The 26,908-nt window shown below is 23.7% G+C and overlaps 5 protein-coding genes across 15 annotated transcripts; 3 read left to right on the forward strand and 2 right to left on the reverse strand.

Moving 5' to 3' along the window:
* On the forward strand, positions 1 to 2,524 carry LOC126907507 (uncharacterized). The gene is made up of 4 exons (XM_050688847.1): positions 1 to 315; positions 634 to 1,045; positions 1,322 to 2,053; positions 2,225 to 2,524. The coding sequence occupies exons 2-4, from the start codon at positions 654 to 656 to the stop codon at positions 2,442 to 2,444; spliced, it is 1,344 nt and encodes a 447-aa protein (XP_050544804.1). The 5' UTR covers positions 1 to 315; positions 634 to 653; the 3' UTR covers positions 2,445 to 2,524.
* Positions 2,525 to 7,721: 5,197 nt separating this feature from the next.
* Positions 7,722 to 14,233, reverse strand: LOC126901854 (coiled-coil domain-containing protein 112-like). 5 transcript variants are annotated; one of them, XM_050678721.1, is made up of 11 exons: positions 14,154 to 14,233; positions 13,512 to 13,780; positions 13,301 to 13,454; positions 12,872 to 12,975; positions 12,524 to 12,599; positions 12,299 to 12,470; positions 12,094 to 12,238; positions 11,832 to 12,022; positions 11,454 to 11,557; positions 11,184 to 11,369; positions 10,978 to 11,098 (listed from the first exon to the last, which is right to left on the reverse strand). In XM_050678721.1, exons 2-11 carry the CDS (start codon positions 13,525 to 13,527, stop codon positions 11,074 to 11,076), a joined length of 1,173 nt encoding a protein of 390 aa, XP_050534678.1. In that variant the 5' UTR covers positions 13,528 to 13,780; positions 14,154 to 14,233; the 3' UTR covers positions 10,978 to 11,073. The 5 variants fall into 5 exon arrangements, with proteins under 5 accessions (XP_050534686.1, XP_050534678.1, XP_050534669.1 ...); XM_050678729.1 differs by lacking the exons at positions 10,978 to 11,098; positions 14,154 to 14,233 and adding an exon at positions 7,722 to 7,849 and having other exon boundaries at positions 13,512 to 13,986; XM_050678712.1 differs by lacking the exon at positions 14,154 to 14,233 and having other exon boundaries at positions 13,512 to 13,984.
* On the forward strand, positions 8,997 to 10,958 carry LOC126901850 (uncharacterized). Its single transcript, XM_050678697.1, has 3 exons — positions 8,997 to 9,571; positions 9,683 to 10,471; positions 10,778 to 10,958. The coding sequence occupies exons 1-3, from the start codon at positions 8,997 to 8,999 to the stop codon at positions 10,956 to 10,958; spliced, it is 1,545 nt and encodes a 514-aa protein (XP_050534654.1).
* A 3-nt stretch (positions 14,234 to 14,236) lies between the features above and the next one.
* Positions 14,237 to 16,554, reverse strand: LOC126901873 (prolactin regulatory element-binding protein). 3 transcript variants are annotated; one of them, XM_050678779.1, is made up of 2 exons: positions 16,186 to 16,554; positions 14,237 to 14,340 (listed from the first exon to the last, which is right to left on the reverse strand). In XM_050678779.1, exons 1-2 carry the CDS (start codon positions 16,477 to 16,479, stop codon positions 14,257 to 14,259), a joined length of 378 nt encoding a protein of 125 aa, XP_050534736.1. In that variant the 5' UTR covers positions 16,480 to 16,554; the 3' UTR covers positions 14,237 to 14,256. The 3 variants fall into 3 exon arrangements, with proteins under 3 accessions (XP_050534736.1, XP_050534726.1, XP_050534718.1); XM_050678769.1 differs by lacking the exon at positions 14,237 to 14,340 and adding an exon at positions 15,243 to 16,106 and having other exon boundaries at positions 16,186 to 16,344; XM_050678761.1 differs by lacking the exon at positions 14,237 to 14,340 and having other exon boundaries at positions 15,243 to 16,554.
* Positions 14,282 to 26,340, forward strand: LOC126901830 (dystrophin-like). 5 transcript variants are annotated; one of them, XM_050678674.1, is made up of 11 exons: positions 14,388 to 14,531; positions 14,768 to 14,907; positions 16,957 to 17,158; positions 17,214 to 17,457; positions 17,546 to 17,657; positions 17,721 to 17,884; positions 17,953 to 18,077; positions 22,386 to 22,490; positions 25,080 to 25,194; positions 25,392 to 26,011; positions 26,108 to 26,340. In XM_050678674.1, exons 2-10 carry the CDS (start codon positions 14,778 to 14,780, stop codon positions 25,989 to 25,991), a joined length of 1,797 nt encoding a protein of 598 aa, XP_050534631.1. In that variant the 5' UTR covers positions 14,388 to 14,531; positions 14,768 to 14,777; the 3' UTR covers positions 25,992 to 26,011; positions 26,108 to 26,340. The 5 variants fall into 5 exon arrangements, with proteins under 5 accessions (XP_050534613.1, XP_050534622.1, XP_050534631.1 ...); XM_050678656.1 differs by lacking the exon at positions 14,388 to 14,531 and adding an exon at positions 14,282 to 14,381 and having other exon boundaries at positions 25,392 to 26,340; XM_050678665.1 differs by having other exon boundaries at positions 14,334 to 14,451; positions 25,392 to 26,340.
* The last annotated feature ends 568 nt before the right edge of the window (positions 26,341 to 26,908 follow it).

Here is a 26,908-nt window from a genome sequence, read left to right on the forward strand (position 1 = left end):
GAAAAATCATTGACAATAAATTACTTGTCACATTGTTCATGATTTTAACCAATTAAATATTACTCCTACTCCATAAAATCTATTGTTTTTGCTCATCGGCTGAAGGAATTCATTGTCATGGTAGCTACCAAACTTTAACCGTCTCAGTTCTTTCTGAAGGTTTAAAGAAGTCATAGAAACAGTGTAAAAATCAGATTTAAAATTTATAAAGAGTCAATTTTTTTCAAATTTACCTCATGTACATCTAAGTCAAGGCGAAAAATCATTTTTTTTTACTTTTCATTTTTTTATTAATTGAAGTCAAGTTTTAATGTGGTGAGTATTTTTATAAATTTAAATGTTAATCAGGATCATTTATGAGATTTTCGATTTTATATTGACATGTGTTTACAATCGAGACGATCCTAATTTAACAAAAAAATTACGAGACTCGGGACCTTATTTCTGCTGCCTCTCTTAAAAACGGCCCTGATGTTATTAAAAATAATATAATATTTTTATTCGAAGTTTAACTATAATTTAATTTTGAATAATTATGGAATTCAAAATGCATTTATTTTTGCTACAATTTTTTATTTAAGAGTTATTATTATTAAGTTTTCAAAATAAATTAACATTTGTATTATTTTTCAGTGTTAATTTAAGAATCGAAAATGATTTCAAGTATTTTACGAGTCTTACTAACATCAGTCCTAGTTAATCTAAGCAAAACAGTTGAAATATCTGAACCTATTGACATTTTTTCGAAAAAATTAAACGATGAAGTTGAATCGTTATCAGAATCTAATGAACCACAAAGTCGAAAATATACATCTAATGATTACAATGTGTATTCAACGCTACCGTCTAATTTGAATGTAGAGACTTCTACAACAGCAAGTGTTAAGTCATATCCATCGTTGACTACTAACTCGCCGGTGTTTGTTCCTCGCAGTCGATACATAAGAACTCCGTACTATCATAATAACAACAATCAAGAAATAAGTCTGAATGACGAACACCCTAGTGGCACATTAGTGAATCCTGGATCACCTAAATACAATCAGTAAAAAACTAGTCTATTTAAAATTTACATCGAATCGAATTTGAATTCAATTTTTATCATTGAGGTTTAGACAATTTAATAATTAAGTAACAAATTTCATAATAATAAATTTATGTTAATAAATAATACATTTGAGCATGAATTAATTTCAATATTTCGACTATTTAAACATTTTTTTAAAAATGACAATGGTATTATAAATAATAATTTTTTTAATCATTGGAATTTTAATAAAAAAAATTTTTTTTTTTGTAATTTTTATTTTTTATTTAATAGGTATAACATTAATCATAGACGTCTAAAAAATTATGGTCAATTACCATTGATTGATGCGGACGTAAATGACGAAGAAGATCCTATAAGTTATGGAAATACGTATGATTATGGAAGCAGTCCTTTGTATGAAAATATTAGAAATCCCGAAGGATGGACTAACGTTGAAAACATGGCTGGGTGGTACAACGAACCTTATCGTCACCCGTATCGACCAATGCCTATGGTAGCCGAGATTCAAAAACCCAGTCCGAAAATGAGTTTTGATTTTGGAAAAATCGGTATGATTGCTTTGGCAAAAATTGGAATAACAAAACTTAAAGCATTGGGTTTCATAAAAGCGTTATTTCTTATACTATTAAAATTGAAATTTATTCTAGTACTGTTGTTAGTTAAATTTATAGTGTTAGTTAAAATGATGAAGCTTTTGAAAATACTTCTACTACCATTACTCTTACCATTACTGTTACCACTATTGCTACCTTTACTCTTTCCATTACTATTTTCACGACTTTTCCGTTTATTAACGCTTTTATCACAGCCAGTATTAGTTCCTAATTCTTACAACAGTACATCTTCTTCTTCAACTGAGAGGAAAAGAAGTCATTCACTTACATTTTTGGATTCCAATTTAACTGAATTTGAAAAAGTCATAGAATCAGAGAAATGTATTGAACGAATTGCTTGCAGTATGGCAGGAACGAATTCTAGTTTTTTGTCTTCGTGGGTTAATTGGTAAGTATATTTACTAATCTATTAGATATATTTAAATAAGCTGAATATTAATGAATTAGATTATATCGTAATTAAACATGTAATCGTAGTATAAATTTAGTTTTTATTTATTTACATATATAAGTATTCATTGAATGAGATATAAATCTATAAAATAGATTATTATTTTAGGTTACTTATTAATGTGTCAAAGTATATTCCTAACAAAAATTTGGAAACATATGTAACAACATTCAAAGAAGTAACGGATCATCGTTTACAACATCATTTTGACGATGATCTAAAACCAGATTACTGGTCAAAATGGTGTTTGGATCAATATGATTGTGCAGAAAGTAATGAGGCAACCAATAAACTGGATCCATCAAATAATAACTATATTATTCATTAATAAACATTTTTATTGTTGATGAATTAAAATTATTATTTATTATTATATTTTTAAATATTAGACATGTAATTATATATTTAATAATAAAAATATATTATTATTATTATAATTTTTTAAATATTTATTAAATTTTTATAAAAGTTATTTTACGTTTAACTACTATATGTTGTATGTAATTATTTTATTTTTATAATCTCCGTTTAAAATGCTACAATTAATTATTTAAAATTATGTTTTGAATCTATATATTAATAAAATTTTGATTAAAAGATTATACATATTTTTAATTGTTAGATTTTTGAAATTATTATTTTTTAGTGGTTAAAATAGGATGTTTTTATTTATAAATAGGACTTTACTTCAATTTCTACTTATTTGTACTATATTTTCATGTACAAACTAAAAGTAATGAAAATTTAATGGAATGACTTCCATTAGCCCAAACATTACTGATTTACTGTAATTGATATTTTATATTAAATGATCACTTAATCTTTCTTTGACCCTACTTAAATTATGCACTTAACTTTGGTGGATGAGACTTAAAAATTTCCAAAGTCCGGAAAAAGGAACACCCTATTACTTAAGGATTTTTTATAACTTTAAAATCACATTATGCTGAAACTGACATTTCCAAATCAATGAGTGATTATTAAATCATTCGGAATCCAGTTCTAATAAATCTATCTTTAAAATTAGAAATTGGTCAGAATGTCTATATTGAGTTGATTGCAAATATCTAAATGAACGTGTTTGTCTCTGTCAATGAAAAGTTATTTGATATTGAACATTCGCAAAGAGACGTCGAATCTATTGAAAAAAGTAAGAATTTAATCAAAGATAAAGTTGATCAAGCTTTTATGATAGCTAAATTCAAACGTATTATAAAAAAAATTATTTTCCAAATTAAAAATTTGATTTCTTACTATACTATACTATGAAGACATTAAAGTTGTTGCAAAAACTAAGCTATGCATCAAACATCGGTTTGTTAAAGTCACTCTTTGGCAAACTTCTAAGGTAATAGCAAAAGATGGCTTTCAAACTAATAACGATTAACGATTGTTAATAATTTTAAAAAATAGACTAACTAAAAAATATTAGTTGGAAAAAATTATAACAATGTTTTAAAAACTGTAATATATTTTCATAAAGTAAGTTTCAAAAACGTTATATTATTTTATAAAAGGTGTTATTATGGTAAGAATTTTTAAGAAATAAAGGAATTATGATTCCTTTCAACAATGAAATTCAGACTTAGTTAGCAGCAAGGATTCAATTAGAGTTTTTATAAATCCAGAGAGGTCTACGATGTTTTGACATATTTAATAACTTTTGATCTAGTGTTACTTTTTTAAAAATATTTTTTACAGTTATGGACTATATTAAAAGCATTTTTTTCTTATTCGTTCCTAATTAGAAAATAAATAAAAATAATTTTCTTAAATTTTTTAAAAATATCCATTTTATAGCCTTTTCCTTAAAAAAATTATTGATGAGATTAATAATTTATTGTGTTATGAGTACTTTAATACATAAAGTGGATATACTACGTGGGGAGTAGAGCTTATCTTAGTATGGGTAACTACGCTCGTGTTACATACTACTATATGTATTGAAATGGTTGTAACTCAATGAGTACTTATCGTAAAGTTATTTTCAACCCATGAAAATTTTTGTTAAAAAATGACTATTTTGAAATTTCAAAAAAATTTAAATTGTTATAAATTAAAAGTTAATAGCTTGCGAATAATATTATTTAAAATTATATTATAATATTAATTTAAAAGTAAAAAATATGAGAAAAAAAACTCAACATTAAATTATGCAACAACACTTTGTGTTTAGAATTGATAATGGTAACATGGTTCCTGAAATACGTATCCACGAATTTTTGGTTTTTTTTCATGTTTTTTGAGTTAAATATTATTAATATTTATTCATTTATAATATTTAAGTTTTAAATTAATATTTTTAATATAATTTTAACTTCAAATAAAAAAAGTTTTTTTTGTTTATTTCTTATTAAAAAAAAAAATATGCTTATAAGATGGCCCAAAATTATTAAAAAAAAAAAAATGTTCTTTTTTGTTGATTATTGAAATCAAGTGATTTAAATTCGAGTTTGAATTGGTTAATCTTAAAATATTAACTTTTATACTTGGATAACAAATGTTTTCTGTATAAATTATATTTTTAATATTGACTAAAATATTTATGAAAATTAATCTTTTTTTATCAATATTGAACAAAAGTATCAAGTATCGTTGCAATATTTCAGCTATAATAGTGACTCAATTGATTATAAACAAATTATTAATAAAGTAAAATTAAAACTATATTAAAAATATTATTAATTTAAAAAAACTAAAAAATATTAAACTCAAAGCGACAAAAAATTAATGAAAAGTCGCGGATACGTATTTCGGAAACAATGTTACCATTATCAACGCTAAACACATACTGACAGTATGTATATAGTATTAATATAGTTGAATGGTTTTATTAATAAAAATATAATTTCATCATAACAAATATATTAAAACATCCAAAAAATGTTCGATAAGAATTGCATGAATGTTCTTAAAATGTCAACATTATTAAATTGTCATTAATCTTTTTTTGTCGATCTACGATAGCTCAGTTACATTAAGTTTGTATTTTTATAATCTTTGGGTGTATTTCAATTTAGGAAGTTTATATTTAAACACAAAGGAATCTTATGTGGCTTTATTAATCGTACACCAAACGCTTATTAGCTTTAACTGTTAAAATTGTTTGTTTTCTTTGGTTAATAGACAAAAGTTTTCGAATACCCAAAGTCACATCACCAAATAAAACGTGTCACAGTGAATTGATAAAAGTACAAAGTAACTTTGTACTTTTATCAATTAATTTTGATACGTCTTGTAAATGTACAACTCGAACTAGGTATTGAAAATCTTGTCAAAAACTGAGTATGTGATAGTTATCAATTATTGTTCAGTCTTTGTGTAAAATGTCATCAATACTTGACAAATAGCACCAAGACTAACGCCAATAGTTGCCTAGGAAATACGTGTTAACAAATAGTATTGTTAAAAATGACGTGCTTCTAACTGTAGAGGAGAACATCCCGTCTCCAATTATTATTAAGATTGTCTTTTGGACATTCTTACCAATTAACCGTTTCTCCCCCGCTGTAGCGGTGGTAATGAATAGCACTCTGTTTATTTCTATCGTTTGATACTACTAAAATTAGAGGCCACAGTTCGCTTCGATAAAACGCTAACGACGGATTTGCATTGTGGAAAATTTAAGCTTAAATATTTTTATTAGTGTAGTTGTGTTTTTTTTTAACAACCAACGCTATTCAGTTATATAATTGCTTGCAATGGTAAGAGTGCTCATAAATAGATAAACTTACCTTTAGTCAAATTTAAAATAAGGTAATATAGTGAAGTTAACGATTCTATTTTAAATTTAAAAACTATTCAACGTGTGATAATGATGCTTTTACTCATATTGTGTTATTATTGATATTGTAAAAACAATCGAGGCTGACCAAGTGAACAATTTTTTTAATTAATTGATGTACTTATAAGTGTTTAATTTTTACGTAAATAAATAAATCTTGGCGATTTATCTTAATGCTCCAAGTTTATATTCTTTAATGTCAAGTTAAATATCAATCTATACGCATTAAAATTTTCATCAAATTATAAATTTGAAAAAAATTAATGAAGGCAAATTTAACTGTTTAAATTTATTAATTTGAAAAAATTATTTAAAAATATTTTTATGAACAATTTTACTAAAGTAGAAATATTTAAAATTTACATAATTTTTAGTATATTATGCATTTTTATCAGTGTATTGATATGAGTTACTAAAATTTTGATCAATAAATAGAAGTGGGACTATTTCAACTATTCAAAACAGCAACAACTCAAAACATTTAGATTTCGAGTTTTGATTTCTATGTTGTAGATCATTATTCAACATTTAAAGTTTATAAATCCAATTCAAACTAGCTAAGCTATTTTCCAGAAAAAAACGTTTTTAAAGTTATATTTTACATAAGAGGTAAATTGGATGATATTTTTTAATAATTATACTAAAAAATGAATTTTTTGAGTTATTGCAGTTTTAAAATAGGGTGTTGATTTGATATCACAAATTAAATTTAACATTTTAAATTATTTTCTTGATATTTTTACTTCAAATTTAAAAAAATTAAAATAAATAATAATGAAGTTTACAGCAAACATTTTTGTCCAAAACAACAATCATTAATTATGAATTTAATTTATAAAACATTTTTACACTGTCATATAAAAGAGGATTATTAGAATAGACTTTATAAAATTATTAACTAATATGATTAAATTATATTGATAATATTGCTGTATTTTATAAATTATGGACAATAAAAGTAAAAACTTTTTCTTAAAATGAAAAAGTTTTTAATGCACATATGAGTTTTTAATTTTTACGTAAATAAATAATTCTTAGTGAATTATGAACAAAAAACAATATTCATAGAAATATGTTGAATTATATAACACTATACAGATTTAATTTTTGATAACATAAAAATTTATTTTAAAGAATCCCTAAGTTAAAATAAAATTGAAATTTTCATATGATTTTCAACAAATTTTAAAAATCTCAATTGAACTTTTTTTATTATAAAACAGCATAGTGTCAACATTTTTAATATTTTTTAGTAAAAATCAATTATTTTGGAATTTTATGCATAATTTAACGATCATTTACTTTTTATGAATTAATTAAAATTTTGCTATTTAGGTTTTACTGAAACATTAATACGTAAAAAAATAGGAATTTTCTAAGCAATTTTTTTTATAAAGAAATATTTTTATGGTCATCTTTCAAATGATAACATGTGGGGTCACCCCCTCAACATTTATTAAAGTCATTTGGGGTTAGTATTTTTAGAATAAATTGTAGATTTTGTTGGCAATAATTTAGTTCGCTAAATTCACTCCACAACCCGCTAAAAATTATCTCTAGGTTCGTCTCAGCTATATTACCATGATATGTTTTGTAATGATAATCATACCTAAATGACCTTAATGATTATCAACCTTTTTTATTTTCAAACTCAATTTCATATCTTTAAATTTTAGAGTATTTGTTTTATATATTTATACTTAAACATAATACTATTTTATTTTATATAAATAATTATATTTATATAACTTTTATTTATTTTTATTTGTATATAAATAATCTTTAATAACATTTCTTTCTTTAAACTTTTAATTAGGAATTATTAAAATTACTAATAGTTGAAGTAATTTATAATATATACTTATTTCCGAAAGTTATTCAATTAAATAAATGTATTTTCGGTTTTTATTGATTCACATACGTCATGTCCACTTGATTATTAACACTTTCTAAAAAAAAAAAAACCATTGTTTATTAAAATTGACTTGAATATGTCATTTTAAATCACAAACGATTTATAAGTACTAATAGTTTCATTAATTAAAACTGAAATTGTTGATTTTGAATTTACATATTAATATAAAAGACTAATTATCATTAGTTTTTTTTAAATATGTATTTATAAAATCTTATATAAGTTTTATTATGTTAATTTTTTTTATAACTTTTAAATATGTGAAAAAAACTTATTGAAATAAAAATTTTAGAAAAAATTTTTAGTTTTTCCGGATATATTGAAAATATTATTCTGTAACTTGATTAAAAAATAATTTCAATGAACCTTATACATGTTCTAAAACCATTAGAATTTTTTTTTAAGTATTAAAAAAAAAGTGAAAATGACTTTTTTTAGAAAGCGCCTTGAGTTTTTTAATTTAACTACTGAACAATTATATATTTGGTACTAAATTATCGTTTCAATTTTAATTATAAATTTTATATGAAAATTCTGCTAAATTTATATAAAATACAAGTTAATAATAAAAAAAGACATTTGATAGTGAATTCGTACTACATCAAGCACTTAAGAGTATTATTATTACATCAGACAACTCCATTAAAGAAAACTAATAGAAACGTGACATTTGGTCACTGTATTATGGACAATAATAATCATAAAAATTATAAAAGTCGTTTATAATATTTATTAGAACTGAAATACTTTATAATATAGTTGTTTTGATTTTCACCGGTTGTCAACGTCAAAATAATTGAACAACTTCTATAACTAAATAATAATACTTTTGTATACATATCTTGAAGAGATACTATTGGGAACAGAAACCTTAAAATGTAATAATAATAATTATCTTTAATGTAACATCTCTTGTTTTATTATTGTATTCTTGAAATTAATTTTAAATCAAGTTAACTATAATTAATTCTATATAGTAGTCAAAATACTTAAGTAATATTCAAGTTTTTTATTTTAAAACATACGAAAAAAGGAAACTGTATAGTATTATCTTTAAATGAAACTATCATAATTATAGATTAAACTGTCAATATAATTAGGTTAAATAATTAATTAGTTTTAAGTTTTATATAGACTTTATATTTTTCAGTCTTGATAACTATTTGGACTTGAGTGACACGATGATAATATCTAAGCTTCTGGCAATTGCAATAATCACGTTGTTAATTTTTCTATCACTTATTCACTCCGAGCTGAGTTCGAAAAGATCATTAATGCTTTCTAATGTTTATTATTCAACTGAAAAATCACAGGAACTCTTTAATAACGCTTCAGACAACAATGCATTACATGAAAAAGTATCTTTGGAATTATTAGAAGCCGCAAAAGTACAAGTTTCAAATGTTGATGTTGATTCTAGTACACAGTCTAATAATTTTTTGGATTTGAATTTAAGAAATGAACCAAACAACAAAATGGAAAAAATAAATAATAGCCAAAAATCATTTGAAGATTTAAATGGCTTATTGAAAACGTATAAAAATAAATCAAAAACATTTGATGGATTGTTTCATCATAAATTATTTCAAGATGCTTCACTCGAATCTCCTTTATCCAGTATTAATTCCTCATTGATTGTTGATCGTGATAAATTGAAAAGAAGTATACACCGTAATAGAATTGATCAAAATTCAATGAATATCAAAAGACCAGATAGCGAAGTCATTTTAGATGCTAGCGTATACAAATTCAACAGGTATTACAGTTTTATTATTAATCTTACACTATTAGAATCATTGAAAAACAGCGTCTATGATGATTCCGTACACTAACTGGATCATTTCATAATTTTTTATTTTTTTTATAGACAGCCGAACAGACTTTTAAACAAATATAATGAACCCATGGTTGAATCCGATTTAAATTCTCCAGGCGAAGATATTCAAGTCGGTTATGATAAAAATTATTTTACCGATCAAGAGGTAAATTATGATGACGACCATGGTGGGAATGGATATGGTTATGGTATTCACAGGCATACTGGTCGCTATGGAGGAAACGGAATGTCCAATGGTGAAAATCACGGTGGATGGTATAATGATCGTATAATACGATACAGTCATCCTGCGCCCATCATAGCAGAAATTCACAGACCACAAAAATCGTCGATTGATTGGAATAAAATTGGAATACTAGCTCTGCTAAAAATTAGTCTTGTTAAGTTTAAAATTTTTGCATTCTTGAAAATCGTGTTTCTGATGTTACTCAAACTTAAAATAGTATTGATACCGATATTTTTTAAATTTCTTTTGTTGTTAAAATTCTTAAAACTACTTAAACTTCTTTTAATACCTTTCATTATTTTAATATTATTACCTTTATTGTTACCACTTCTTTTGCCTTTACTTTTACCGCTAATACTTGGACCTTTAATGAGGCTAATATCGCTTTTTACGGAACCAGTATTGATTCCTAACAGTGTAAATGGCACATCACCACTCAGCTTAACAAGAAGCCAATTTGAACCTTATCAAATTTTGGATCCAGGAACGGTAGTATTTCGTAATATCATCCAGTCAGAAAAATGCGTCGAAAGAATCGCTTGTAAAGTAGCTGTTGTTGAAAAATCAGGCATTATGTCGACATGGATAAATTGGTAAGTCATATAACAGTTGTCATTTTTTGTTATTTTAATGGTACTCTCGATAAATATTTATGTCTTACACTATTATCGCCATTTCTATATAATCTTATATCACTAAATGAATAATCGCGACTATCTAGTTAAACTAAATAATTTATTACTATCGGTACCCTCACAATGAGCTTAAAGATTTATACTACCTTTATGTTATAGAAATGGCCAATTCCGGATTAAATTGAATAAATAGATAAAATAACAATATTTCTAAATTTATCATTATTAAAATTATTGTACATTATAATTTTATCTTTATTTTAGGGTACTACGCCGAATATCAAAATATATTTCTAATAAAGCTCTTAATACCTATCTATCGACATACGAAGAAGTAAATAATTATCTAAGCAAGAAATTACCAGTTCCAGACGATTGGTCACAATGGTGTATTGAAAACTACAATTGCAATTCCAATGATGACGATTTGAATATAATTAAATAAACTGAACTTTTGTGTGATAAAATATTTTTAACAACTATTAATTAGTTGATCAGCAATAATATTACCATAAATTGTTTTTACATTTTGTACAGTAAATTGAATGGGGAAAATATTTTTATTGGTACTTGAGTACAACATTTCTGTAAAAACAGTTTATTTAGCTTATGTGTGTTTATTAGATAACTAATTTTTATTTAACAGAATGGTAGATAATGATATACTTACACGTCTTGATTTTGAGCACCATATATATTTAAATGTAAGTTAGGAAATGTTTCTTTTGCTGTAGATGTAAAGTTTTCAGACTGGCCATGTAACGTAACTATAGTAATTGGTTCTGATAGAAAAATTTCATTCTTATTTATATGTCGTGCTAAGGGTTTTATAGAAGAATGATCTTTACTTTGTATCCTATAAAAGAAGTATTTAATAAAAATGTTACTTGCGATTTTAAATTATATGTAAAAGAATAATAAATTTATTATATAATTGTACTTTTGTTGATGAAAAGACTTAGAATTATTTGTAAATACTTTTAAATTTGTATTTTCAGTGCTATTGTTTATAACTTTCAATAAATGTGTTTCTTTGTCCACAATCTAGAATAAATTAACGATACTATAATTAACAATATTTCTGTAAGGTAATGGCATAGCCTAGGTTTTTTTTATGGATTACTAAAACTTTTTTTTTTATTTTATCACATTTTGGATAATACTAGCGCTAAATTCATATACTATTTATAGTAATAATTGCCTATGTTATAATTCATTAAGTCCCTTTAGCTGCACCAATGTTATAAAATGTATATAAAGAACTTCTTAATGTTGTACTTTTGTATTGCAATAAGTTTATTTAAAATGTGTTTAATACCCCTAAATTAGAGTTAGCTGACACTTCCATTTTAGTTTCTAATGATTTCTCTAGATCTTTCATATCATTTAAGGAAAAAACATGAACTTTTTCATGTTTCCATTTTGCAATAGCCTCTTTTTTTTTATTTTTTAATTCGTCATATTTAGCGTACCATTTTTCGTGATCACTGGCTGCAATTTCTGTTATATCTAAATTGTATAAAATTACATGTTATAGTTTTATGACAAATTAAATTATCTTAAATTTATTTAAGTAATACGTGGCATTGCTTGAATGATAAGTTGTACAAAATTTGTATCAGTTCCATGCTTAGATCTAATTTTTAAAAACATTTCATGATCTTTAATTGACCATCCGCCAGTTGTACCATTTTTTGCGCAAAAATCGCTAAATTCAGCAATTTCCTAGAAAAATTAAAAATAATATTTAAGTTTTTTAAATGATTTATATTTAAATGTGAGTACTTTTGTAGCATATGTGTTTTTAGAAATAGGAGTTCTATTTTTACACATCGGTTCTTTTTTTCTTTTGTCAATAAACTCGAACGGTTTTATCTGTGGGTCTTGAACGGCTAATGTTTTAACGCGTTGTATCTCTTCAAACAAAGCGAATTGCTTTCTATTTTCATCTCGAATTCTGGAAAATAAATATCAGCTCAAAGTATTTTTTATCTTAATCAACACGCTTACTGTTTTGCGCTTCCTTCTTTTAGTTTCATTAATTTAGATTCAAACATTTTAACGTCCTTTCGAAATTTTTCTAGACCTAATAAAAAATAACGACATTTCATTAATTTAATTTTCAAGAGTTACATATTATATTACGATAAATTTTTATGCAATATTTTCAGACTTTGGACAAAACAACTCTATTAATTAGTATATTCTAGAGTTTATTCGATTTATTCAAAAAGTACTACCAATAATAATGTAATAACAGAAAAATAATAAAAAAAATGATTAAACCCCTCTTTATCCACAACTATTAATAGAGTATTCGTGTTTTTAAAGTAGATAAAGTTTTATTCATAGGCATACCTATATTTTTTACTTTGTTAATATCTGAAGCAGTCTTCTTTAAGTAAGCTAATTTGTATCTTAAATCTTGTATTAAGCTAGCCATTTGATTTAAATCAGAATGTCTGTAAATACAATTAATAGAAGTAACAATTAAGAAGTAACAAAATATTTGTACTATTTAATCATTAAAAAATATGTAATCTTAGACGGAGTTATAACAAAAAAATTGAGAGGGCTAAAGTAAATTTTTCGTGTCTAAAAAATATTTTTATATTATATTACATATAACATTTCTAAAATTTTAGAGGAGCTAATTTTATTTTTGGGTGAACTTAGTCCTTTCAGTCTTTCCTTAAACTCCGTCAATCTTCGTGATAAAGTGTAATTAAGTATATAAAAATATCCTCTGCAATTAAAGTGAATTTTTATTTGTATGTTATACTATACCTAATAGCATCTAGTTCATGTTTATACTTTAACAAGTCCCTGCATTCAGGAAGAATATTATGTTTTAAATGATTCTTGAGAATTTGCATGTGTGCCGCTTCCATTGCATGATTATCAGACCAAGACATTTTCGGGTTGATATATAAAAGCAAATCTAAAATATTTTAGTCAATAGCACAAAAGACTACCATTTTATTAAATATTGTGATACATATGAGTACTACCATTTCCGCTATGTGTGGTGTATTAACTGTTCAAAGAACCGTTGTCGACCGGAAGATGATATATTTTTATGCCAATGTACACACCTGCTGTCCTGCCAGTTGCTGGGTAACATTCAAGCATTTCAAAACATATTCTTTTTTATAACGAATATCATTTCTATAAGCTGTTGTCTATGTTATTGAAAAACATTTAAGTAGAATATCAACTTCGTATGCAACTCCAATTTTATTGTTGTGTAGCTTTTATTTTGAAAACCTTTTGACACGACAAAAAAAGTTATTTGGTTCATAAATTACTCGTTCCTACAATAGAAACAAACTAATATCTCTTATTAAAACTTTGTAAAATTGCTTTTGACTTATATGTAAATCAACACATTTTTAACATAATTGGTTTGAATTTAACATTCTCTATTAAATAAAACAAAAAATTTGTTAATTATTTCTCCAAAAATTATATAACATACAATGCTATCTATATTTTAAATTATAAAATATGGTCCTCTTAATGAAAAGCTGATTTTAATAATAATTATTATAACACATACTAATAATTTTATTATCAACGATCACATATTTTAAAGAATTTATTTTTTATAAGTATGTACAATAAGAGTAGATATTTATACTTTAACTACATAGAATAGTGAAACCATACAGTAATATAATATCCTATGGTAAAACATTATAGCAGTGACATCTAGTAGATAAATATTTGTCTCTGTTTTTGGTTTACTGATCATTGGTATGGAGTGCATCACAGTTTAGAATAGTTGTTAGATAAGTACATGTGAACAGTGAATTGATATCAACCACCTGCAACCGTTAAATATGCAATGTAAATAAATGTAGTCAAAGTAAGTTTCTATTTATTTTAAAAAATATAGAAGATTCTTATCGCGACATAAATTAAGTTAACGTAATTCTGTAAGTTATAATTTTTAAAAATGTCTATTTCATTAAATTTAAATTGATTCAGAAGCTTTTATCTGTTTGCTGTCAATTATGTAAGATAATAATTAATTTAGTTAAATTTTTGTTCAAAATTAAATGATTAAATAATTTGAATTTTAAATATAATAAAAAAAATTTTAATCATTTTTTGTTCTATAATATTAGTTTGTGACATAACTAATAATTTTTTTAACTGAAATATTAATTCTAAAATTAAGCGTTATTATACATAAATAGTCAAACAAACTACTTATTTATAGTCTAAAATATTTTTTATTCTTTTATATAGAATAAATATAATGGCAAAATATGGTGCTGCAGTTGATTCATTTTCTCATATGTTGATAGCAATAAATGATCAAAATGGCATTAAGTACTTGCCTTATCGAGTGGCATTTAAGTTAAATGTTTTACAAAATCATACACACCGTAAGTGAAAATCTTTAAATATTCTGTTTTCGGTTAACTTTTTTTTTATTCCATTATTTTATTCTAGGTATATTTTATTAATTTATTCACTACTAACATTATCAGCAATGTTAAAATAATTTTAGGTTAAACATTCATTATTGTTAAAGTTAAAATATATAGTATCAATTTTCTTTTTCACATTAATTATATTTGTTTAATAACGCTTGGTATAACCTCAGTATATATTACTAAGGTTAAAAATTATTTTTTAAAAAAAATTGTTTTCTTATTAAATATGTTTAGTTGTTTGTTAAATTTTTTCATTAGAAAATAGGTAAGAAAAACAATTAATATGATACCAAAAATACTTACTTTATCTGACATATATCAATTATAAAAAAAATAATTACATTAAGAAAAAATATACATATAAATAAACATATTTTAATTTATGCCTAAGTTAAATATAATTATATAAATTACAAGCAATATAAAATGCATTATTAGTAACATTTTCCAAAAGGGTTTTAATGGTTTAATTGGCACATTATGCAAACAAATACGATTGTCTACAGAAATTGACAATACTGATGCATTCATTTCTGGCATTAAGTCCTTGCTTAAAAATTCTAATCCGGTAACAAACATAGCATGTGCTTGTTTTACATTATAAATCAACTTTAGGTTATGTGCTTCATGGATGCTCACTGTACCTGAAAACATTGTACCTACTGCAATGTAAAATCCATCTTCACGCACTGCTAGAGCTGATGTTGGTTCAGAATATTGAAATTCATAAAGAAGTTTATTTTCATTAGACCATCTTTGGAGATATGATTTTTGATTAGCTCTATTAGCTATAGTATAAATGTTAAACAATTGCTTATTTATAATTCCAAATTTACACCTTTTAAATGTTTGCTTTATATTATTTGGGTGAACAAGACTAGTTTTTGCATTATTGCTTGTATTCCAATGGAATGCATTTCCATCTTTTGCAACACTCACTATGAACATACTATTAGCACTTATATCAATATCATCTATTTCTTTTGTATGACCTTTGTACTCTTTTAAAGGTTTCATATCACTTGTTTCTTTTAATGGAAATTCCCAAAGACGAATACAACCATCAGCACCACCCGTAACCATCAAATTTCCTGTTAAATTGACTTTAACTATTCTTTGTAATGATTCTTCATCATGAAAATCAGTTACTAAAGAAGATTCAGTACTAATTTTAAATTTTAGCTCTTTAGAAGCTTTTCCATTATTAAATGTTGGTTCTATAATTACTTGAGCTAGATATTGGCGGCATTTTTCATTTTCATTGGCAGCAATATATACACTGTTACCATGAGTGAATGTGTAACTGTTCATAATGACATGTGGACCACTATCTTGATTAATAACTTTTGTCATGGTAACAGATTTACCAGATTTACTTATTTTATAAATTTCAAATCCATTAGTAATTCCTGTTTTACTAGAACCACCTCCACCAGCTACAATTATGTAACTTTTAAAAAATGTTTGAATGGAATACATTGGTAAATTTGTAGTAGTTAAAACTAAATTTTTGTTGGTCATTTTTTAAATTCTAAAATAACTATGTACCAATATCTATAGAATAGTACCATGTACATAATATATTAACTGCTTAACTGTTTTATCAGTAACAAAATTTTGACACGTTATCATAGTAAATATTTATTTTTGATAATACGTGGAGGATTACAATACCATGGTTACTATCTAACAATGGTAAATTCTAATATTATGATCAGTGTGACCTCCATGGCTATTTCAAAAGTATTAGATTAGTTCTTATGAAATATTTTAAATATATTATTTTAGAAAAAAAATTCCTTATTTTATTTTTAAAAATTTAATAAGATTAAAAAAAAGTTAATTAATGTTTTTTTTAATTAGATTAATTTTATTTTTTGATACTATGTTTAATTTTTTATTTTAATTAGAAAAATTATTTAACTATTTTGTAGCTGAATTATAATTTTTTTTTTTTAATGAACTTATTTATTAAAAAATATTGCAATTATATTACAGTTGATCAAGTACCATTATATGTTTTAAATGGTGTATATGAACAACATAAAGGAAAGGATCATATCCTTATAAATAAAATTATATTAGAAGATATTGTATCAGATATATTTTTTGCAATAAAGAAACAAAATCCTAATCTGGATATTAATGAAGAATTGTCTTCTCGAGTTTTGGTGAAAACGATTATGGAAATATTTTCAAAGTAAGGATTAATTTATTTGAAAATTGATTGTGTTTTTAAAATAATAAATTTACAGGTATACTACAAACAAAATAAACTTAAAATCTGCCATGACAATCATAACTTGTTTACTTTGTGATCGTTTACGTTTAAGATTAGGTTATATGTTCCAACTGAACTGTGATAATGTGACTGGTTTTACAAAATCTTGCATGAAAAATTTATTAAGAGATCTTAGCTTACTGCTAAATTTTTTATCTGAAAAAAGTGTTTTTGAGACTACTTCCATTGATTCTGCTATAGATTCATGTTTCAAAAAGGTATTTATCAAAAAAAGTTTTACTAATTTATGACTTTATGAAGGATTTCAAATTAGCGTCCAAACTAAATTATTATCATTTTTAATAGTTTCAAAATCCTAAATTTATTGATGAAACTCAATTTATGCAATGGTTTATGACAGAACCACCTGTGTTAGAGTGGCTACAAATATTTTACAGAATTAAAGTGGCAGAAAATGGTATATATTTAATATAAATATTTTTTAGTATAGTACAACTAATAAGTTGTCATTTTTTTATAGTTTTTCATGATGTAAATTGTAAAATATGTAAGTTGCCTATCAAAGGACTTAGGTATTTTTGTTTGAACTGTGTTAACTATAATCAGTGTCAAAAATGTTTTTTGATGGGTTCCACTAACAAAAAACATAAATTGAAACATGCTATGCAAGAATATTGTTGGCTGGTTTGTATCTAAATAATTTTTAATTTATTTTAATAAATAAATGTGTAAATTTTTTTTTTTTTTTTTAGGAAACACCACAACAAATGTATACACAATATGTTAAATCATTCTTGGGAAGAATATTTGGCTTAACTTCTAATATTAAGTACCTACCTGTTGATGCTCCTTGTGAAATTACAAATATGAATCAAAAGTAATATAGCTAAAATTTAGTAATTTATTTTAAAAAAATTGAATTGTTGTGAGATACTATCTACAACAACTTTATATTTTGATCATAAGGGTTTTATTTTACTCAGTATTTATGATAACTAAAAAATTCTCATGCTATAATGTTACTTAAACTATTTGAAATAAAATAATATACTTCCAAAACTAACTTAGTCACTTAATTATTATTTCTTAGCTTGTCTAATACAAATATTTTGTAATAAACATATTGTGACAGTTTTTATGCAAAGTTAATCATGCCAAATTATGTTATTTTTTTTATTCATTCACTTTACATGGTATTTAGCCATATAATTGATATTCCTCATATTTTATTTTATTTATGCTTAGTCACATTTATATTAAAAAATAATAATTAGTGTTTTTAGTATTCTAAAAAATTATTTTTTTGACGTGATTATCTTCTTATATGAAATAATTATCCACGCTAACAAAAATAGCTTAAATAGATTTATAATTAATTTAAAATTTAGTAAATAGTGTATAATATAATTTGAAAAATTATTATTTCTATTAATATAAATTATTACATATTTTTCATTATTTGTTTTAAATAAGAAAAATAATAAAAAAAAATTATTTTAATTTTTAACTATTTATGACATTTTAAAATTTTTTATGGAAAATTTTAATGGGTGGATACAATTTCAGCATAATATTTATACTCAATATATAATTATTGAACTACAAGCATTTTAATACTTGAGTATGGAACTCAAGTGGAGTATACATAATCCAGTACCAGTTGCACTCACTTGTATTCCACACGTATTTCATAGTATTAAAATGATTATAACTTAATAAGTAGTTGTGCTAAATCTATAATCGACTCATCAAATATTGTTTTGTTTAAATATAGAATAAAATAACAATTTTGAAATTTTGAACATAAAAAAAATATTTTTATTATTTTTCTTATTAGAGACAAGTAATAAAAAATATGCTTTCAACATAGTATAAAACTGTAAAATCTATTTTGAAAAAAAGTATATTTAACATTATTGAATAACTTTAATTAAAGGGTACAAAATATGAACATTTCACTGTTTCGATACATTTAGCATTAAATAATATTTAAAATTATCAAATAAAAAACAAGAAACTATTAAAAAGACAGATTATGATTTTTTATTATTTTATCATCACATATGTTATAGACTATAACATATATGACAAGTTGTAACATATTATATTCTGTACTTGTATTCTAGAGTCAATGATATCCGGAATAAGATGAGATGTTATTTTTTTTAATTATTTATGGAATATGCTTAATAAATAATCATGAGTAGGTTATTATATGATTTTTGCTGTAAATTTATTTTCTTTTGTTTCCATATTTTCTCTGACTTCAATATCTGGTACAGATACTGTGCTACACATTTGTCTGTAGTCTTCAGCTAACCAATTTATTATAATTTTGCTTTTGACCTAAAAAAAATTGAATAATTTATTAAATTTTGGTAGGTTAAATACAGTTGATATTTTATACATATTATTAAGAAGTTTAAAACATTTCATAGTTGGTATAGGAAAATATTTTTGCTTGTTTTTATTTGTTTATGAATCATTTTATCGTTTTAGTAAACTTGTAATCAATTATTACAAAATTATTTACTAGTTTTTTTTTTTTCAATTTTAAATTAAAAACTGAAAAAGTTAATAGTAATCTTCAATGATTCATATAAGTTCATTTTCAACTAGCAGCATTATTATTATTATTATTATATTATTATTATTTTACATCACTATGCTTTCTATGAAAACAGAAATATTGTAACAGTTCTTATAAACTTATTCTAAATTTTGACATATTTGGTGTAATGATTAAAATTTGTTTTATATTTCTTAACTAAATCATTCATGTTAGAAAATATATAGATATCCTAGATCATATATAGGGTGTTTAGAAACTAATTCCTATTGTTCTCATTGTTTGCAACAATTGAACCGTTTCTTTATTTACAGAACACTCTGTATAGGAGGCCTAAGTTCTTATTGAAGATAATAGCCATATTTTATTTTTACAATAAAATATTCAAAATTGTAAATAATTCACTATGTCATGTTTTTAAATTATAAGATATTGTTATCAATAGGATAATTTTTACTGCATGAAAAATAACTATAATAAGATAATACTTCTTTTCTACTAATAATTTTATTGGTTTTCTTACAAACTTTAATTTATTTAAAAAAATATCCCTGATTTTTTAAACAAATAATTATACTGTAAAATGATATTAATTGAACATGTTTAGTAATGTGATTATGAAAAGTTATATAAATCTTTTATCTTATTAAAGAATTTATACTGTCATATAGTATGAGTTAAAATGCCTAAACTACACACAAAACTTCCCTGTCAAAATAAATAGTTAATTTAATTAATGTTAATCAGTTCACTTTTGCAATTGTTTCATATCTATTTTCCTAATTGTATTGTATACGCTACTTGTAATTTAGAAGTACCACAAAATAATTTAAAACATTTGTTTTTAGTATCTAAACAAAAACAGGTCATAAAAATTAATGTCTAGGGTTTATATTATCATCTTACACGTATTAACTATTCCAAATAATTTAGTTTCACAGTGACTGTTATTAAAGATTGACAGATGTAAAAATCTTAAATTTTCAATACATTATAATTTTACATTTTTTTAAGGGCCTAAAATTCTCTTAAAAAATGTTTAAATGATAAAAATTGTATATGTTAGTAAATATTGCACATGTATAAATTGTTTTCAGTTTTAATTTGAATGTTTATCCTCTCTATATGACTAATTAGTCTTCCAGTATCTGTACTTTGCCAAGATATTTTTTGTGCGCAAAATACTGGACTCTTAAGTAAAAATATTTTACAAAACCCTTTTGGCTTTAATCAAATCTTCATCTTAAAAAATTGAAATTTTTTGTCTTTTTAATTACATTTAATAATGTAAAATTAATGTTGGCTACATTATTTAAGATCCTCTAAAAAATCTTGGATATTTTATGAAGTCTACTTTTATAGTTGGATTTAATTTTTTTTTTATATAATATTCAATTAAAATAATTGAGTATATATATATTGTTGTAAATTTGTGCTATATTTTAGGAATACTTACCAATTTTGAATTATTTTCACTGTTAATATATTTATCTATTGCTTGAGTATCTTTTTCGCTATCTATCCAATTAGGTATTACAAAGCTCAATAGTTTTTCTTGAAAATATGTCTGTGAAAAATGTTTTCAATACATATATATTCTTATTTTAATTAAATAATTTTACCATAATTTTAGCTAATGTAATGTATCTTGCGTCCTAGATTTATTATTAGGAATTGCGCAGTTAAAATGGATAAATATTGAAATGTACTTCGACGACTATCTCATTTTTTCTGGTTAAATACTAACTAATGTCGTGTAACTTATTAAGCTCATATCTGTTTTTTTATTGTTTGTTATTAGATAACAATGTTTTGAAGTCAAATGATGTGTCAATTGACGTGATATTCTGAGTTTACTTGAATGATTCAATAATATTTTGATAGAATTACCGACTCTATTAAGTGGAAGAACTTATTCTCCATAAATTAAAAAAATTATATTAATTTTTAGTAGACATCTTTCTAGATAGATAAATTAAGCCCTCTAAAAATTGCAATCATCTTGTACTTATGATTAATATAATTTTAATAGTGAAATATTCTAAGTTAATAAATAAGTATTAATATCATACATTTATTTTTGAAAGGCCGCCTGTGTCCCCCAAATAACGTTTCTGGTTTTTAGGATTATATTAGTAACAGTTNAAAGGCGGCCTGTGTCCCCCAAATAACGTTTCTGGTTTTTAGGATTATATTAGTAACAGTTGCCGCATAATCTATTTTACATTGACAAATCTCAAATATATATTAATAAATTAAGTAGCTAAAATTTTATGTTTTTTTAGTATCACGAAAAATTACAAGGGGTTCAATAACACTTCCTGGATCCCTTTCCGTATGTCTCTAGTTTTGTTAGATATAAGTTATTTTATAAAAATTAAAAAAAAAAAATTATTTTGAGCAATTTTTAGTAATAATTGATGTTTGCTGATGAATGAAGCCATCATTAAATATTTTCTTTTTGGATTTACATGAATTGTAATTTATAATGTTTGTAATAAAAATGTATATCTGTTAGTTGTAATGTATAGATTCCAATCAAATTTATCGGTTTTCATTTTTTTATTTAATAAAAGTGTCGTTATGATATTTAATTTACTGTATATTTTATTTCAGTAGTGTTTGGGATAAAGAATCTTGTACATCAATGGTATCTTCGGCTGTTAAATCGCCACGACAAGAATTGCAAAGTGTAATATCACAAATAGAAAAAGAGAACAGGTAAAATCCGCTTATTAAATTAATAAAAAATCAATATTATTTTCAAAAGTAAAAAAATTGTTACTTGCGCTTTAAAATATGTATAATTTTTATTGTACCAATTAAAACACTTTTTAATTATTCAATAAGAAATTAAAACTTCAGTATCTATCATATAATATTTTACTAAATTAAAAAGTATAGTAAAAAAAAAGTTCTTTGTAGAATGAATTTCATTTTTAATTTGCAGTACAAATAAAATATATATACATGCGTTAAAACATTTTTTTCACAAAATCAAATAATGCGAGAATTTTTTCCAAACTAATGCAAAAACAGTTTATTTTGTTCGTAAGGAAAAGTGAGTTGCACCCCTAAAAAACTTATCGTAAGAAATTTTTGAATAGGATTAAATTTTTATTTGTATAGCAAAAATAGAAATTGCTATTCGAAGTAGATAATTTCATTTTAGGTATGTAATTCAATTCGTATAGTATGAAACATATATATTTATATAAGTAAAAATAATATAATAATATATAGTTTAAATACACCTTGAAAAAAAGATACGTAAATATTTTACAATGAATAAATGTATACTTGATATGTTACATCTTATGTTTAATTAATTACTGTGATTATCATTTACTCTACCCAAATAAAGTACTTTAAGTTAAATTTTATAAATTCTTGTTGATTAGTTTTATAAAAATTATGTAAAATTATTACCTTTAAATTGTATTTAAAGACGTTTTTAGTAAAATGAATTGGTAAAATGTTTCTGTAGGTTGGTAATACTTTTTTTACTGTGAAAATATTTTAGTATGAACCATAGTACTCCATTAATACAAAATTTTTTTGGTAATTGTAATTTTGACTTAATTTTATTTTAATGACAAAATAATTTAGATTTAATTGTTTCTTAAATCGAAATATTTGTTTCGTCATTTTAAGTGATCCGTTTTATACTAAGCAAAAATTCTTATAAAAAAAATAAATCTTGCGTTTATGAACGTAAAATAAATATGTTTTTTCATTTTTCCGTAAAGTTTTCAAGTTAAGTAGCTAATTCTTCGATTAAGATTGTTGATAACAATAAATTTATCCTAGAAAATAGATTCACTCGAAGGAATAAAATGATTTTGGCATTATCTGATTGGTATTATAATTATGTACAATATAATAATAGTAATGTAGACATATATTTTAAAAATCTTAGTTTTTTCATTATTTGAATAATTATTGTTTGCAAGAGTATTCAAAAAATTATTTTATATTATGTAAATAAGTTTTATATTAAACCCAAAACGCTCAACGTGTATACGAATAAAGTACTGTTTTATCTAAAAAAACCCAGTTTAAGATAATAAAAATAAAAATTACTGTCTACTTAAAAATTTAATTGGGAGGATTTGTATACTACGTACAAAAAATTTATGAAAATTGAGTTTTTACTAGTACTTATAATCTAGCACATTAATTATGTACTTATGAATTAATGATGTTTATTTTTATTCCTGAACTTTTATCGCATTGATAATAAAATTACATTTACTAATTTTATGGTACATAATTTTATGAGAAGTTGTTTACTATACCAATTGCTATTTAAATCGTAAAATAAGAATGAATATATTATTTTTCTTATCTGGAAAAAGTAAGATGATAAAATTTATAAAAATCTATTTAAATGTTAAAATCATAATAGTTTGCAACACATTTGTTGTCTTAGTTATTGAAATGAATTTATAAAATTTATAATAAATTTTTTATGGTTAAAAAAAGAAACAACCAATTGCCATTAATTAACAAGATACATCTGATTTCGTAAGAAATGTACAACGAATCATACATTTATACAAAAATATATTTCATGGTCGCATCTAAATAGCTATAACTTTTTAAAAACCTATTTAATTGTTAATAACCGAAACGCAAATAAGAAAAATTTATTAAAATTAAATTTTTTGTGTGTCATATCATTTCATACATATAAATGCAATCTGGAGCACTAGAAGAGGTTTAGCCCCTCCAAAAAAATGTTATGTTAATGTACAAAGTGATGGTACATATTTCCTTTGGATCTTTCCTAAAAAATACAATTGAAATTAAAATCCGTATAAACTATTTCGGTCCATAACCTTGGTTCCAATACTTATCAATTAATTGGTTGAGTATACATAATACATCTAGTTATGCTATTTTTATATTTTTATTTAATACTTTTTTATAAAAGTAAATTTTTCTAGTTGTTAAAAATGTATAAAATATAATAATAAAAATATAATTTACATATAAATTATTTAAATGGATGTGTTAAAGCTTAACATTTAAATTGACATTTAAATGGGTTTTTAAGTTTAAAGTTAAAAAAATTGTTCTTAACATGAATATATACTAGATTAATAGTTTTATATATATTTATTGATTTCTTTATTTTTAAGATAGTTTAGACCTCGTAATGTTTCTTGAATTAAAACAAATAAGTTCTGTTGTTAAGTGCACCCGAACCATTGAAGTTCTTTGCTTTGTGTTTTATTTCAATGCATTATATTGGTATTCAATATTTTGTTTGTGCGATTCTAATTTATTTTTGTATTGTCTGTAAAGGTTACTGGAAATTGAAGTAAATACGCTGAAACGAGGCGACTCTCAATTTGAAGCGTTCTTAAACCAACATAAAAGTAAAATAGAGCGGCAATTAACGCGACTTAAACAACTGAAGGTGAATACTTATTTGATTTATTTATTTTTATTACTATTCAAGACTTTGTTAACACTTATAAAAAAACAATGAAACTTTATATTTAAAGTTTACTTTTTTTTTAGTTTGGTAGTGTTATTGTATATAGAAACTATGATATACTGAATTTTTTACGCAAGAATAATTTTTGAATCTGTTTTATGCTACATTTTATTTAGAACAATTTAAGTGGTACGTTCAGTAGAGGAAAAATGAAACGAATGCAAAGCACTCCTTTAATAATGTCGAGACCTACAGCAGAAACAATTGCAGCAGTCAATCTTAGTCCTATTTTTTCGGATGCAACGGGTCCATCAACGCTAGTCGAACCTTGTTGTGGTCAAAGTGCACTTAGTACGTTTTACGGTGATAAATTGAATGATTTATCCATAAAATCGGAGGTGAACGATTTTTCTCATTGGCTGGGTAATAAAAAGACTGCTAATACATACAATGATCAGCTGTTAAATGGTTCGTACATTGAATCTAATCCGACGGAAGAGAATCAATATCTGGGGAACAAAGAAAATATGGGTGAAAAACCAGATGGCTTCAGGTGTGAAGCATCATCGAGTGACGTGTTGGCAAATATAGCAAATAGACAAAAATGCGACAGTAAAATATCAATTACTGTAAATAAACAATCGTCTATATGGCTTAACAGTTATGGAATCAATGATAGTAAGAATAAAATAGATAACTTAGACGATAAAGACATGGAACAATTGCATTCCGAACTTGACAAAATTTTAGATCAACTACAGAAATTAGTGACGTGATTTCAGCTAAAAATATATTCGTTAGTATGAATCTAAGTATTCCAAATTTAACTAATATTTCCATAGTATTAAATATTTATTTATAATATAATATTATGTGATTTAATTGAATGTAGACTAATATCAAAAATTGATTAATAAGCAAACGCACGGTATAATTTGTAAAAAATTGAAGTCACCAAACTAGCATTTTATATTTATTTAACTATTAAATATATTTTATATAACATTTTGTTTCAATAAATTGTATTCATTTCAAAATTATTGTTTAGGTTTCCATAAGTTGTATTTTGTAAAAAGTTACTATGATAATTAATAATATATTAAATTTAATATTTTCTATAATTAATTTAAGATTTGCCATAATTTATTTGCAATTGAGAGTAATCTTCTAAATAATTTTTTTTTTTTTTTGTTGTACTCAGAATAAGTATTCGAAAAAATATTTCAAAATATGTATTTAAATTTTAATAAAAAAATATATATTTAAAATATATTTTAGAATACTTAAATGTATTAATAGTATTTATATAATAAGAAAAAAGAAACTAAAATGATAATGTAATATAAATATATTTTATATAAAAAAAATTAAGATTAAAATACAGCAAATTTACAAATAATAAAGAGTTATAATTTTCACAAAATTATAGAAATCCTTCAACAACTCTTTTTAAATTTGGTTTGATAGACCAGATATTCGGTGGGTTATAGTTAACGGCATTTAAAGTTATTAAATATAAAATACAAATACAAAACAAAAGTATTCAGAAAAATTGAATAATATATAAATATTTTAAGACTTTTGAATATCATAAAAATACAATAAGAGTATTAAAAATTTTAGAAGACTACTTGAGCGTTTAAAAAGCAAAGAAAATACTCCCACGATATTTAAAAACTATCAGTCACGTTAA

This window comes from Daktulosphaira vitifoliae, unplaced genomic scaffold, assembly GCF_025091365.1.
Source record: "Daktulosphaira vitifoliae isolate Bord-2020 unplaced genomic scaffold, ASM2509136v1 Scaffold_1, whole genome shotgun sequence".
In the NCBI taxonomy this organism is placed as follows: domain Eukaryota; kingdom Metazoa; phylum Arthropoda; class Insecta; order Hemiptera; family Phylloxeridae; genus Daktulosphaira; species Daktulosphaira vitifoliae.

What these genes read in the sequence shown, in the direction of transcription:
- LOC126901873 (XM_050678761.1), bottom strand. Translation starts at nt 16,479, where the DNA reads ATGACCAACAAAAATTTAGTTTTAACTACTACAAATTTACCAATGTAT.
- LOC126901850 (XM_050678697.1), top strand. Translation starts at nt 8,997, where the DNA reads ATGATAATATCTAAGCTTCTGGCAATTGCAATAATCACGTTGTTAATT. An exon ending in AGCGTATACAAATTCAACAG is followed by an intron (nt 9,572 to 9,682) that starts GTATTACAGTTT and finishes TTTTTTTTATAG; the next exon opens with ACAGCCGAACAGACTTTTAA. An exon ending in ATGTCGACATGGATAAATTG is followed by an intron (nt 10,472 to 10,777) that starts GTAAGTCATATA and finishes TCTTTATTTTAG; the next exon opens with GGTACTACGCCGAATATCAA.
- LOC126901854 (XM_050678721.1), bottom strand. An exon ending in AAAACACATATGCTACAAAA is followed by an intron (nt 12,239 to 12,298) that starts GTACTCACATTT and finishes TAATTTTTCTAG; the next exon opens with GAAATTGCTGAATTTAGCGA. An exon ending in AAGTCTTTTCATCAACAAAA is followed by an intron (nt 11,370 to 11,453) that starts GTACAATTATAT and finishes CTTCTTTTATAG; the next exon opens with GATACAAAGTAAAGATCATT.
- LOC126901830 (XM_050678656.1), top strand. Translation starts at nt 14,778, where the DNA reads ATGGCAAAATATGGTGCTGCAGTTGATTCATTTTCTCATATGTTGATA. An exon ending in AATTAAAGTGGCAGAAAATG is followed by an intron (nt 17,658 to 17,720) that starts GTATATATTTAA and finishes ATTTTTTTATAG; the next exon opens with TTTTTCATGATGTAAATTGT. An exon ending in TGCAAGAATATTGTTGGCTG is followed by an intron (nt 17,885 to 17,952) that starts GTTTGTATCTAA and finishes TTTTTTTTTTAG; the next exon opens with GAAACACCACAACAAATGTA.
- LOC126907507 (XM_050688847.1), top strand. Translation starts at nt 654, where the DNA reads ATGATTTCAAGTATTTTACGAGTCTTACTAACATCAGTCCTAGTTAAT. An exon ending in GGATCACCTAAATACAATCA is followed by an intron (nt 1,046 to 1,321) that starts GTAAAAAACTAG and finishes TTTATTTAATAG; the next exon opens with GTATAACATTAATCATAGAC. An exon ending in TTGTCTTCGTGGGTTAATTG is followed by an intron (nt 2,054 to 2,224) that starts GTAAGTATATTT and finishes TTATTATTTTAG; the next exon opens with GTTACTTATTAATGTGTCAA.